The 14,536-nt window shown below is 44.2% G+C and overlaps 2 protein-coding genes and 1 long non-coding RNA gene across 6 annotated transcripts in view; 2 read left to right on the plus strand and 1 right to left on the minus strand.

Moving 5' to 3' along the window:
- LOC142161434 (protransforming growth factor alpha-like) overlaps positions 1-9,994 on the minus strand; it is a 45,733-nt gene extending 35,739 nt beyond the window's left edge. For 3 of the 4 annotated variants that reach the window (XM_075217040.1, XM_075217041.1, XM_075217037.1), the window contains exon 1: positions 9,810-9,994. The gene's annotated coding sequence lies outside the window, so the exon portion shown is untranslated. The remainder of the gene's footprint in view (positions 1-9,809) is intronic. The other variant, XM_075217039.1, reaches the window with a different exon arrangement.
- LOC142160338 (uncharacterized) overlaps positions 1-14,536 on the plus strand; it is a 480,167-nt gene that overhangs the window by 280,416 nt on the left and 185,215 nt on the right. The window lies entirely within an intron of this gene.
- SGPL1 (sphingosine-1-phosphate lyase 1) overlaps positions 10,004-14,536 on the plus strand; it is a 44,500-nt gene continuing 39,967 nt past the window's right edge. Inside the window, exon 1 of the mRNA XM_075217036.1 lies at positions 10,004-10,263. Within this exon, the coding sequence (XP_075073137.1) occupies positions 10,252-10,263 (12 nt within the window). The 5' untranslated portion in view covers positions 10,004-10,251. The remainder of the gene's footprint in view (positions 10,264-14,536) is intronic.

A 14,536-nucleotide genomic window follows, 5' to 3' on the forward strand; every position in this document is an offset into this window, starting at 1 on the left:
GAATGGAATCTGGGGTAACTCGAATGAACATTTTTCCAATTTACAGAACAACGAGTTTTTCCGTAGTCTGGAGAGGACCTCTGCCACATGTTGGTGATGAGAAGGCAGGTCCTGTGAGAAGATCAATATGTCGTCCAGGTAGACAACGACACATACATATAATAAGTCCCGAAAGATCTCATTGATGAAACCCTGGAAAACCGCGGGGGCATTACATAGCCCGAAGGGCATTACTAAATATTCGTAATGCCCATCTCTGGTGTTAAACGCGGTCTTCCATTCGTCACCGGAACGGATTCTAATTAAATTGTAGGCACCACGAAGATCCAACTTAGTAAATATCCGAGCTCCCTTGATGCGATCAAATAGCTCAGTGATCAGCGGAATGGGATACCGATTCTTGATAGTAATGGCGTTGAGTCCACGAAAATCTATACAAGGGCGTAATGATCCATCCTTCTTTTTGACGAAGAAGAACCCAGCTCCAGCGGGAGAGGTGGAAGGTCGAATGAACCCACGCTGGAGATTCTCCTGTATGTACTCAGATGTGGCTTGAGTTTCAGGTAACGAGAGAGGATAGACCCGACCCCTGGGAGGAGTCTTGCCAGGTAGAAGGTCGATCGGACAATCCCAAGAACGATGAGGAGGAAGACGTTCAGACTGAGCTTTATCAAACACATCGGCAAATGAAGCATACTGAGGAGGGAGTCCCGGGGAGGAAGATGAGATGGAAGATTGCTGTACTTTAAGAGGAATAACTTGAGAGAGACAACGATGGTGACATTCAGGCCCCCAAGACGTAACTTGAGGGGTGCGCCAGTCAATCTGGGGAGAGTGACATTGAAGCCATGGAAGGCCTAAGACAATCGGACTTGTCGTAACAGGAAGAATTAAAAACGAAATTTCTTCATGGTGTAGTACACCAATCTGAAGGGTTACTGGAGACGTACTCTGGGTGATGAGACCATTGATGAGACGTGATCCATCTATAGCCGTCACAGTAATGGGTGTTTTTAAAGTGATCACTGGTAGGGACCATTGATTCACTAGTGATTTAGAAATGAAATTTCCTGCTGCTCCGGAATCAATCAATGCCTGTGACTCAAAGGATTTGGTAGCAAAGGAAATCGTAACATCGAAAGCGCAGACTTTAGATTTCATAGACAATGGAGAGGACTCCAGGGACCCTAACTTCACCTCTCCAGAACTAGTTAGGGCCTGGCATTTCCCGATTTCTTAGGGCAAGAACTGAGCATATGTGTGGAATCAGCACAATAGATACAGAGTCTATTCTTTACTCTTCGTTTCCTCTCTTCTAAAGATAATTTGGAACGTCCTATCTCCATGGGAATCACAGAAGGTGAAACTGGACGAAATTGAGGGTTTAAACGAAGAGGTGCTTTAGCAGAAGTTGTTTTCTCAGATTCTCTTTCACGAAATCTCATGTCTACACGATGGCAAAGAGAGATCAAATCTTCTAGTGACGAAGGAAGCTCTTGGGTAGTCAGTGCATCTTTAATTTTATCGGAGAGCCCCTGCCAGAAGGCGGCAACTAATGCTTCAGTGTTCCACTGAAGTTCAGAGGCTAAGATCCTAAATTGAATGACATACTGTCCTACTGTATGGGAGCCTTGTCGCAAACGAAGAATGCTGGAAGCAGCGGAGGTCACACGACCTGGTTCATCGAACACACTTCGGAACGTGGAAATGAATTTGGCACTATCTTGTAGAATTGGATCGTTTCTTTCCCACAGAGGGGAGGCCCAAGCCAGGGCTTGTCCAGAAAACAATGAGATAAGATAGGCCACTCTGGAACGATGGGTAGAAAAATTTTGAGGTTGGAGTTCAAAATGGACTGAACATTGGTTAAGGAAACCTCTACAAGTTTTGGGGTCCCCGTCATATTTTGACGGAGTAGGCAGGTGAAGCGTAGGAGCTGTAGACACCTGGGATGGCACTGGGGAAACGGAGGAAAGCACAGGAGCTTCAATACTAGCTGTAACAGTCTGTCCAGATGTTCCTTGGGAGGTTAACGATTGGTAACATTGAAGTAACAGCTGTTGGCGAGCATCCTGTTGCTCCACACGGCTGACCAGATGCTGCAGCATCTCTTTAGCAGTAGGTTCCGTATCTGGGTCTGTCATGGCCTGATCTTACTGTCACGGGCACTAGGAGTCTTTACCCAGGGATCACCAGGTGATAGGCTTACCAGAGCAGTATAGGTGGTAATATGGTACTCTGGTAGCAGGGTGATCACGGAACAGGAAATAGCAGATGATGAGATGCTCAGGAAAGTCTATGACTAGCAGCACTGGCAATATGGAGGTAGTAATACACGAGGAACTGTATGGACAAAGGACACGTGAAGGTAGTCAGTGGTCTGCGGAAGCAAGTTGTACCACTGCTATAGTGAGGAGGAATGTCCAACAGAAACGAGGAGGTGATGAGAGTCAGCGGTCTGCGGATAGCAAGTTGTACCGCTGTCTGAGTGAAGGAATGGAATCCAAGTGGAGGTATCCGGGGAGTCAGTGGTCTGCGTTAGCAAGTTGTACCACTGCTATGTGAGAGGATACTGGAACAGGTGAAACTGTAAACAGGAGTCAGTGGTCTGCCACTAGCAAGTGGTACTACTGAATATATATGTGAGGAGGTGCACGGGGAGAGACTGCAACACAATATATACACGGGCACCTTGACTTTGATCCACAGTAATATGCACAATATAAATGTATAAATGACTGAACAACACTGCCAATATAGAAAGTCTCTTGAAGCAATCCGGCATGAGATAACACAGTCAATGATGGCAGTAGAGTCAGCAGATAGTACACTCCAGAGGAGAACCAACACAGTCCAGCAAGGTATGCAATACACAGCACAGTCAATGGGAAGTATGCATACCGTGGTTCAGGAGAAGGCAGTCAGACAGGAGTGCAGAGATACCTGAAGGGCAGGAGGCCAGCAGGATACAAGTCCCTGGATGGGTGAAGCAGGGGTCTAGCAGGTGCAGCGCACAGGTAGGTAGACCAGCAGGGAACACAGGAAGGCGTGGAGAGCGGATCAGCAGTAGATGGATGAGTAGCGCTGAGAAGTAACAGCAGCGGGTCTCTGCGGGAACACGGAGGTAACCAATAGCAACCAGCAGGTGCAGTAACGATGGGACACCGGAGCAGAGTTGAACTGGAACAGATGATCACGGAGAGTAGCGGGTAGCAATAGTGGCAGCAGACTCAAGGAAACACGGTAGAGTTGACAAGGACTGAAGACTGAAGCGCACAGAGGCAGCGGATAGGAATCAGTTAAACAGTCACGATGAAACACAGACGGGTTGCAGGTTGAAGACTGTAGTGCACGGAGGCAGCGGATAGGAATCAGCTAGCAGTCACGATGATGAAACACAGACGAGTTGCAGGTTGAAGACTGTAGTGCACGGAGGCAGCGGATAGGAATCAACCAAACAGTCACGATGATGAAACACAGACGAGTTGCAGGTTGAAGCCTGTAGTGCACGGAGGCAGCGGATAGGAATCAGCTGGCAGTCACAATCATGAACAGGTGAGTGGATGTGGTTGAAGCCTGTAATGCACGGAGGCAGCGGATAGGCATCAGCTAACAGTCCCAATGATACATGGTAGAGTTGAAGTGATTAGAAGACTGTAGTGCACGGAGGCAGCGGATAGAAATCAGCTCACAGTCACCATGATACAGTAGATGGTAGAAGTGGTATGGGAACCACAGTAGCAGAAGTGGTTTGGAAACCACAGAGGTAGAAGTGGTTTGGAAACCACAGGGATCAGCAGGGCTGAATAAACAAGGAAACACAGGAACACCTTCAGAGACTCATGGGGAATGAGACTCCAAGATCAGGCAACGTGGTGTTGACCACAGGTGCTTAATATAGGGAGGTTGCCTGATCTGCCAATTAAGTTAAAGGAACATACACTGAAGGTTTGGAAAGGGCTGCGCATGCGCAGTCCCTCAGGATAGAGGACGTCCACGGTTCCTAATAGTCCGGGAAGAAGCACTCACAGTCCGGTGAGTGACACTCACCATGAGATGTGGCAAAAAATTTCACTCTGCTTGAATGTTGAAGTCATCCTTATGGAAGCATAAGTTAAAAAAGTTTTTGCAGTTCTTGTATTGTGCACTAGCACCATCACTAAATTAGTAAATATACTCCAATAGTTTCGCTAAGTGTTTCATAACTACCGTAATGAAGGCATGCACAGTTATAGCTACATGGTCATGGGTATCGCTAATAACGCACAGGCTCACACAGTTTGAAGTGTCACAATCATCTTGCCTAAAATATACAACAAGCTGACAGTCACCATGTTCTTTGGTCCACTTCAGTGACATAACTTTTAAGCTTTTTCTGGCTCCTTTTTTGTGAGACAAGAAAGGATTACAGCATGTGTTCTGAAATTCTTCATATCTTAGCAGCAGAAGCTTTTCATGATGGTAGCAGACTGAGGTTTCAGGGTCATTGGTTACTGCATTTGAAACTTCAGTTCTCAGAATCAAAAGTTCTTTTTCTTCATCTGTAAAGTGGTCCCAGCTATGTACTTCAATGGTTTATGAGTAGATATTAATATGGCAGTCTGTATTTAAAAGACTACCAAATGAGCAGCTGCCATGACTGACTCTTTCTGTGTCTCCCTCTCTCTTTCTCTGGAAAGTTTTAGTTTTGGTCTCTCTAAAGGGAATCCCCTTACCATCAGTTTCTGTTTGTTGCATTTAATGTATGGGAGTTTTATCCCATTGTCTCAGTTCAGTTAACTTTTTTGGTTTGGTTTTTAACAATGTGTAAATTATGTATTGTGTACAACAGTAATCGAACATCAACTTCATTATTTTTTTTCTCCACTATGAAACAGAGTACCCGGCAGATTTTTTTGTGGTAGTAATGTATACCTTTTTTAACCCCCCCCCCCCAAAAAAAAAAATGGGATCCCTAATGTCAATTGAATCTAACGTTTTTAATTCTAATCGAAAAATGTGCGTTTTTGCTGTAACGCACACATAAGGCAGATAAAGTAATTTGGTTTGGATTTTTGGACTCGGGAGGAAGAGTTACCTTAGGGGTCCAAATTTTGTGGCGATTCCTTAATAAACACCCGCGGTACTTCAAATAAACTCAATAAAGAGGCCGCAATTAGTAAATTATTTAATTAATTGAAAAATCAATATTCAATCAACCGATTGTCAGACAGTCGAGATGTTTGTCAGAAATAGATGTTTTGACATCCTCTCTTAACTAAAAAAAAATTAGTAGAAATCTGAGATGGGTGGTGGACAACCCTGGTTGAACTGACCTGGAATGACCTTTATATAGATTTATATAATTATATATTATCTATATAGATATATCTATATTATAAGGGCACAGTCGTGCCCTTATACTAAGGTTACAAGTAAAAAACGTAATTTTGCCATAGGGAATCTGTGAGAGGGGGGGCATGGTGTTTGAGGGTCTACATCTGAAAACGTATTAAAGCTATTAAACTGAAATTTGGCATGTGAATGGAGAACTGTCCAGAGGTGCCGCATGTGAAATTTCAGAAAAAGAGAATAAAAAAAATGTCAATTTAGGAACAATCTAAAGTTCAAAATCTCGCTGTTTTTTTTCCACTTCTTGTTTCGCAAAAGTCGCCGTTTTTCTGGGTTTTTTAGGAGAGCTTAACTCGGTGTACAGGGCGTTTAAAGACACGCGGTAAGTTTTGTTAGAAAGCTATTAGGGCTGAGGAGTGCCTTTGAGGGTTCACAAGTTTGAGAAAGTTAAAGTTATTTTACAATTTGGTAAAACAAGCCCCATTTTAAAGATAGGAGATGTCAGAAAACTTCATAACGTTGCACATGTCAGATAGAGTCTTGTGCTGGGTGTAGTATAGGTGGCTTCACTTGGGAGCACAAATATGGCTGTGTGTTCCCCCGCATACCGATTACAGATATTTACTGGCTGTAGGTGCGCTGGTTAGTGTTTTGGGTCTGATGGGGGGCACACTGTATAATTTTTAGCCCTGGCACCGCATTTATTTCAAAGTTTATCCCTCAGTGCAATGCCAGAGGAATGGATGGAGAATCCACTCAGCACACAATTGCGGCAGCCGGAATAGATGGAGAATGCACTCAGCACTCCATTCTGGCAGCCGGAATGAATGGGAATGCACTCAGCACTCCATTCCGGCTGCCGGAATGGATGGGGATTGCACTCAGCACACCATTCCGGCTGCCAGAATGGATGGGGATTGCACTCAGCACACCATTCCGGCTGCCGGAATGGATGGGGATTGCACTTAGCACACCATTCCGGCTGCCGGATTGGATGGGGATTGTACTCAGCACTCCATTCCGGCAGCCAGAATGGATGGAGAATGCACACAGCACTCCAATCCGGAAGTGGAATGCACTCAGCCATCCATTCCGGCAGCCGGAATGGATGGGGAATGCACTCAGCATACCATTCCGGCAGCCGGAATGGATGGGGAATGCACTCAGCATACCATTCCGGCAGCCGGAATGGATGGGGAATGCACTCAGCACTCCATTCCGCAGCCGGAATGAATGGGGAATGCACTCAGCACTCCATTCAGGCTGCCGGAATGGATGGGGTATGCACTCAGCACTCAATTCCGGCTGCCGGAATGGATGGGGATTGCACTCAGCACACCATTCCGGCTGCCGGAATGGATGGGGATTGCACTCAGCACACCATTCCGGCTGCCGGAATGGATGGGGATTGCACTCAGCACTCCATTTCGGCAGCCGGAATGGATGGGGAATGCACTGAGAAAGCCATTCCGGGAGCGGTATGCAAGCAGCCATCCATTCTGGCAGCCGGATGGGATGGGTAATGCACTCAGCCATCCATTTCGGCAGCCGGAATGGATGGGGAATGCACTCGGCACTCCATTCCGCAGCCGGAATGAATGGGGAATGCACTCAGCACTCCATTCCGGCTGCCGGAATGAATGGGGTATGCACTCAGCACACTATTCCGGCTGCCGGAATGGATGGGGAATGCACTCAGCACTCCATTCAGGCAGCCGGAATGGATGGGGAATGCACTCAGCACTCCATTCCAGCAGCCGGAAAGGGTGGGGAATGCACTCAGCACTCCATTCCGGCAGCCGGAATGGATGGGGAATGCATTTAGCACTCCATTCCGGTAGGGGAATGCATGGGGATTGCACTCAGCACTCCATTCCGGCATCCGGAATGTACAGGGAATGCACTCAGCCATCCATTCCGGCAGCCGGAATGAATGGGGAATGCACTCAGCACTCCATTCCGGCTGCTGGAATGGATGGGGTATGCACTCAGCACACCATTCTGGCTGACGGAATGGATGGGGATTGCACTCAGCACACCATACCGGCTGCCGGAATGGATGGGGATTGCACTCAGCACACCATTCCGGCTGCCGGAATGGATGGCGAATGCACTCAATTCCGGCTGCCGTAATGGATGGGGAATGCACTCAGCACACCATTCTGGCTGCCGGAATAGATGGGGAATGCACTGAGAAATCCATTCCGGCATCCAGAATGGATAGGGAATGCACTCAGCCATCCATTCCGGTAGCCAGAATAGATGGGGAATGCACTGAGAAAGCCATTCTGGGAGTGGTATGTAAGCAGCCATCCATTCCGGCAGCCGGAATGGATGGGTAATGCACTAAGCCATCCATTTCGGCAGCCGGAATGGATGGGGAATGCACTCAGCACTCCATTCCGGCAGCCGGAATGGATGGGGAATGCACTGAGAAATAAATTCCGGGAGTGGTATGCACGCCGGAATGGATGGGGAATTCACTCAGCATTCCATTCCGGCTGCCGGAATGGATGGGGAATGCACTCAGCCATCCATTCCGGCTGCCGGAATGGATGGGGAATGCACTCAGCACTCCATTCAGGCAGCCGGAATGGATGGGGAATGCACTCAGCACTCCATTCCAGCAGCCGGAAAGGGTGGGGAATGCACTCAGCACTCCATTCCGGCAGCCGGAATGGATGGGGAATGCACTCAGCACTCCATTCCGGGAGGGGAATGCATGGGGATTGCACTCAGCACTCCATTCCGGCATCCGGAATGTATAGGGAATGCACTCAGCCATCTATTCCGGCAGCCAGAATGGATGGGGAATGCACAGAGAAAGCCATTCCGGGAGTTCTATGCACGCAGCCATCCATTCCGGCAGCCGGAATTAATGGGGAATGCACTCAGCACTCTATTCCGGCAGCCGGAATGGATGGGGAATGCACTCAGCACGCCATTCCGGCAGCCGGAATGGATGGGGAATGCACTCAGCACGTCATTCCGGCTGCCGGAATGGATGGGGAATGCACTCAGCACGCCATTACGGCTGCCGGAATGGATGGGGAATGCGCTCAGCACGCCATTCCGGCTGCCGGAATGGATAGGGAATGCACTCAGCACCCCATTTAGGCAGCCGGAATGGATAGGGAATGCACTCAGCACGCCATTCCGGCATCCAGAATGGATTGGGATGTGCATTTGGATTACACTATTTTGCAGTTCGCAAAAATATTTTCCGATAAAGTCTTTTTGGCTTTATGTATCCTTAAAAGTTAGCTTAGAGCTTGTAAAAGAATGAAATGGCAAACATTGCTCGCTGAAAAGCAAACTAAGGAGAGGCTTATACACCATTTTAATGTAATTTAACTCTAATGTAATTTTGTAGTTCTACTTTTTTATGAAGTTGCTCTAATGTCTCTTTCTAAGACACGCAGGCCCTAAACTATGATAAAGCTAAACTAAGAAAATGTAATAGTACTGCATGTGTGTATTCCAGTGAACACACAAATCTGTGAATTAGCAGCTCCACCATTTTGTGAGTGACAGCAAACTCACTCCATGATAGTGCTGAATCTGCAGCTAACCACAGGATGTGATGACATACCATTTCTGTATTGCGCAAGTAACACGTCCATTAAGGTTTCTGCCTTAATCGTCGTAATTTCATTGCTTTTTTGAGTTTGAGTGGAAGAGTTTCAATAGTTTTCCTACGTTTTAGATGGTGTGTAAGGAACCTTTACCGGATATGTTAAACCGTAAGGTTTTTTGTCTATGGAATAGATATAAATATAAATATATATATATATATATATACACATATATATATATATATATATATATATATAATCATGCATTTGGCTTCTCGTGCATTAGCAAATATGTGTAACAGAATTCTTTCAGTAAAGTGTCAACCACACCCCCACATTAGGCTGGCCACACCCACTCGTCAAATGTCACTCCCATTTAGATGGGAGGCGCTGGTGCCGTCTCGCCCAGGGCACTAAAATGTCTAGTTACGGCACTGCAGCCAATACCCAGGGGCATGCTGGGCTGGGGGTGCATATGCACCCTGGGCCGGTCCCATTGTGAGCTACCTTTGGCTGGGTCGCTGGGCCACCTGCATTTTATCCCTTTAAAATGTTCCTAATATGCTGCTGAGTCGAGTCTTGCCACCCAGGCTAAAATGTGCCAGCCCTCCCCTGGCGATACCTGTCAATAGTCTTTAACGGTCAGAGGGCTTTGTAAATAAAAAGTAGAGTAGTAAATCTGGCGAAAACACTGCTTTCTTTCCTTTGATAAATAGATCCAAAGTGTGAATTAAATTACCATGTTACAGTTTTAACCCCCTACTATAGCTATTAGACACTACAAGGTAACTCTTAAATGGATGAAACCAGTTATTTAGCAATTTTACTCAATCTGCCCTTTTTGTACTACAGAATAACTGCTGAGGGGAGACTAAAGATAAATGACGGTGTATCTCCTCTCACCTTCCTTTCCCTGCGCTTCTTTGTTTTTTGCACTAGATGTCGCTGCTACCAATGAACCGTTACTACCTTTGCCAAGTCGTGTTCTTGCGCCGTTGCTATGGGTATTGGCGTCGTCTCCAAGGGAAGAAGTGGTTGAAGCGAACAGACAAGGAAAGGAGGCGGCTGTGGTCGCCGAGCACGCCATTTCCGGCCTGCTGCTGCTGCTGCGGAGGTGGAGCAAGGGACAAGGAGGCAGGAGGAGCAATGGAAGCCGGTTGGCAATGAGTGGCAGAGCTTTAAATCAGGGGAGGAGAACGACTATCTGCCGAAGATAGGAGGATACAATCAGGTGGCATATACCGGCTTCCTCTCAGTCTCCTGTCACTGTCATTGACTTCCAGGGTATAAAGTGCCTGTTCTGTGAGGGATTGCCCCTTGTGCCCGGTGTCTGGAAACTGCTAACATGGATTTACAGGTGAGGGGGCTATCTCTTGCATTGTTGTTCTCTCACTGAAGACCTCATACTGTCACAGTATATACCTTATAACTTAATTCAAATGTTTAAATATAAAGTAACAAATGCTATGATTAGTTAGTTTAGGGCAGGGTTGATGTAGAACTACAAGTCTTAGAAGCTGACAGGACATTTTGTAACTTGTAGATCCCCAGCTGTACATACAGCCACAGATGGAGAAAGAAGTTGAAACAAAAGTAGGCATGGACTGGGGCATACAGGGGTTAAATGTTACATAGAAAATATGTTTTTTGGCATATAAAGAGGGTGATATACATGTAATACTTCCAGATCATTTTTATGTTGATTTGTATTCTTTCATTTGATATATGAAATAGTTTGTTTTATGGTTTAACCAAATATCCCTACCCAAATAATTTATTTTGATATTGAGTATAACCCCATATTGAAAGAAAATTACAGTCACAATATGTAGCTTTTGTTTGTTTTCTTTCTCTAGTTTTGTTGTTTCAATTATAGTAGCTTGTATACAAAAATGTTGGTGAGTAATATAGCACTTCCCAGTTGAATGATGTCCTGTAAGTTGGCAGGGACCATTTTTATCTTTCATTCTGTCACACATACACTATTCGGTATTAATTGGCTTTGACGTTCTGATATATATTTCTTAGTATTCCTTATGGTTCAGGCAACACTTACTATTACTGTATTCTGCCACAGCTCACTTCTGGGTTAAGTACATCCTTCATTTGATAAGAATTTATTGCATATACAGTAACCAAACAAGTTATTCCACCAGGCTTCTAACATGCTTGTAAAAACAAGTTGGGAAATCTAAATGTCTTTGTTATGCCTTATATTTGGAAAGCATTGCTACAAATTTTGTTCTATCAGTTAATGCAGAATGCTAACTAAGCTTGTGTGATGTAGACTAGTTTTCCTTTAAACATTCAAATGTGCCCTAAATTCATCGTCCCCAGTACTGAATCATTCTGTGCTCAGTAGCTGGTCATAATAGCAACTGTACAATAAACTACATATTACATACATAAGTTGCTTTTCAGGTTTTTGTGGCTGTGGGTATTTTGTTACGTCTGACATGCTTGTAAATTCTTAGTAGTCAGTGTTCTCCATTTGTGTGTGGGTTTTTTTTTTATACCGAATGTAAATAAAATGGCTTCTTTTTTGTTTTTTAATAAATACAAATAGGATATGCTGTTAGGAATATAGATGAACAAGACAACTTGTTTATTGTTTACAGAAAAGAAGTGTTTTTACCAATAATGGTCTTTTCCAGTTGGAGGAAAGTAGTGTGAGCGGTCTTGTAAAACAATGGCTGCGGCTATGCTTATTAGTAATTCCGGTTTAAATGAGAGTATGATCATGAACATGTAGAAAATGTTAGTGGCTTAAATAACACATTTTTTTGTCTCCATAAATTTTGCCAGCTGGCATTAAGATGTAACGATTTAAACATTTTGGAGGTTATTGCCCACAGCTGTCAGACTGGTGGTCAGTGGTCTAACAAACACTGCAGGCTGTAGTACTCACATGGTGCCTGTTCTAATAGGAGAAATTATGGTTCATTCCATTATAATAGGAATCTGTTTGGCTCCAAGAGCCAGGTGGGAAATAAACAGCCAGGTGGAGCAGCCGGGAAATAGGTACCGGGGAGAACACTGAACAGGAATTACAAATATAGTGTTGTCGCACAGCCCATCATATAGAACAAGAGAAGTGGCACTATGCAGTTATAATACACAGAATAAGAACCTGGACTGACTTTTCATTTCTTTCCATCATATTTTAGTAATTTGCCCAGGCTGAGCCCTAGAATTCAGAAAGTACGCCTGCTTAGCCTTGGTTCTCCCTGGCCTGCTGTCTACAAATACTTCAATCATTTTTTTTTGACCAACTGGGTGATATTTTTTTTTTTATTTTTTTTTAAGTGTGTACATAGTTAGCTCCCAATGTTGTTCAATCACCTAGGACCCGATTCATTAAGGAAAGTTAAGCAAGAAATTGAGTAAGTTTTCTGGACAAAACCATGTTACAATGCAAGGGGTGTATATTAGTTTATTATCATCATCATCACCATTTATTTATATAGTGCCACTAATTCCGCAGCGCTGTACAGAGAACTCGCTCACAGCAGTTCCTGCCCCATTGGGGCTTAGTCTAAATTCCCTAACACACACACACACACACACACACACACACACACACACACACACACACACACACACACACTAGGATCAATTTCTTAGCAGCCAATTAACCTACCAGTATGTTTTTGGATTGTGGGAGGAAACCCACGCAAACACGGGGAGAACATACAAACTCCTCACAGATAAGGGCATGGTCGGGAATTGAACTCATGACCCCATTGCTGTAAGGCAGAAGTGCTAACCACTTAGTCACTGTGCTGGCCAATTTTGCACATAAGTAAAAATACTGGCTGTTTTTTTTTTCATGTAGCACACATATATTTGATACCTTATTTGTACACTGAAATTTAAAGTTGATCTAGGAAAAAAAAGACAGTGTTTTCGTTATGCACAAAATAATAAACTAATATGCACCACTTGCATTGTGACATGGTTTTGTCTAGGAGAAAACTTAAGGAAAGTACTCTATCAGGCCCCTAATCACTGCATTGGTGTGTTTTTACGGTGACATTGGTTTCTCAGATGCATTCAACTAGAACTACAAATTTGATTTTATGTGTGGCAAAACTGTCATAGGTCTGGTCATTTGGTATCTGGACATGTCAATTTTTGTCATGCTTTTTCTCTTGTCTTGGGACTCCTTTGCAAGTAAAGATTACTTTTACAAGGTTTCTAAGTGGCTGGTAGAAGCCAGAGCTCGGTACAGGAGAGATAAGGGCACATTTCAAACTTTCTTCTTTTGCACCTCCTGTAGTATAAATTTGCTGATAAAATGGGGATATCGCTTCCATATCTGAACTTCAAACTTTGATTGAACTACTCCATGGACTGTTGTACTGCTATCTTGATTGACATTGTTACTATTATCAGTGAGTTTATTTTGTAAATATATTTATGAAACCTAGACTGTTTCTTAAAGAAAAGAAATAAGCACTACTTTACAGAATGTGTTAAGTATGGGTGTAGAAAATAGTTTGCTGACAGAGCCTGACATATATTTGTATTTTTTTTTTATTTCTGAGAACCTTTGTTCTGATCACTTAGTTATAGTGCTTAGTTATATGTTGTTTATTACATAGCCATCCGCTAGATGACTTCCTCTTTTACTGTTGCTGCTAAATAAAATCCTTGACCGACAAGTCTGTACCTTCCACCTTCCCCAGATGAAAGGGGGAATTTTAAGATACACTAGCTTTGATTTTGCACTGAGTTTTATGTTCAAATACTGGATATACAGTGCATCCAGAAAGTATTCACAGCGCTTCACTTTTTCCACATTTTGTTATGTTGCAGCCTTATTCCAAAATGGAATAAATTCCTTTTTTCCCTCAAAATTCTACACACACTACCCCATAATGACAATGTGAAAAGTGTTTTTGGGGATTTTTGCAAATTTATTAAACATATAAAAAGCTAAGAAATCACATGTACAATATAATTCACAGCCTTTGCTATGAAGCTCAAAATTTAGCTCCGGTTTCCACTGATCATCCTTGAGATGTTTTTACAGCTTAATTGGAGTCCACCTGTGGTAAATTCAGTTGATTGGACATGATTTGCAAAGGCATACACCTGTCTATATAAGGTCGCATGCTTGACCGTTCATGTCAGAGCACAAACCAAGCATGTAGTCAAAAGAATTGTCTGTAGACCTCCGAGACAGAATTGTCTCGCCGCACAAATCTGGGGAAGGGTACAGAAATATATCTGCTTCTTTGAAGGTCCCAATGAGCACAGTGGCCTCCATCATCTGTAAATGGAAGAAGTTTGGAACCACCAGGACTCTTCCTAGAGCTGGCTTGCTGTCTAAACTGAGCGATCGGGGGAAGAAGGACCCTAGTCAGGGAGGTGACCAAGAACCCGATTGTCACTCTGTCAGAGCTACAGCATTTCTCTGTGGAGAGAGGAGAACCTTCCAGAAGGACAACCATCTCTACAGCAATTCACCAACCAGGCCTGTATGGTAGTGGCCAGATGGAAACCACTCCTTGGCAAAAAGCACAGGGCAGGCTGACTGAAGTTGGCAAAAATGCACCTGAAGGACTCTCAGACAATAAAAAACAAAATTCTCTGGTCTGATGAGACAAAGAGTGAACTCTTTAGCA

This window comes from Mixophyes fleayi, chromosome 6 (assembly GCF_038048845.1).
Source record: "Mixophyes fleayi isolate aMixFle1 chromosome 6, aMixFle1.hap1, whole genome shotgun sequence".
NCBI lineage: Eukaryota > Metazoa > Chordata > Amphibia > Anura > Limnodynastidae > Mixophyes > Mixophyes fleayi.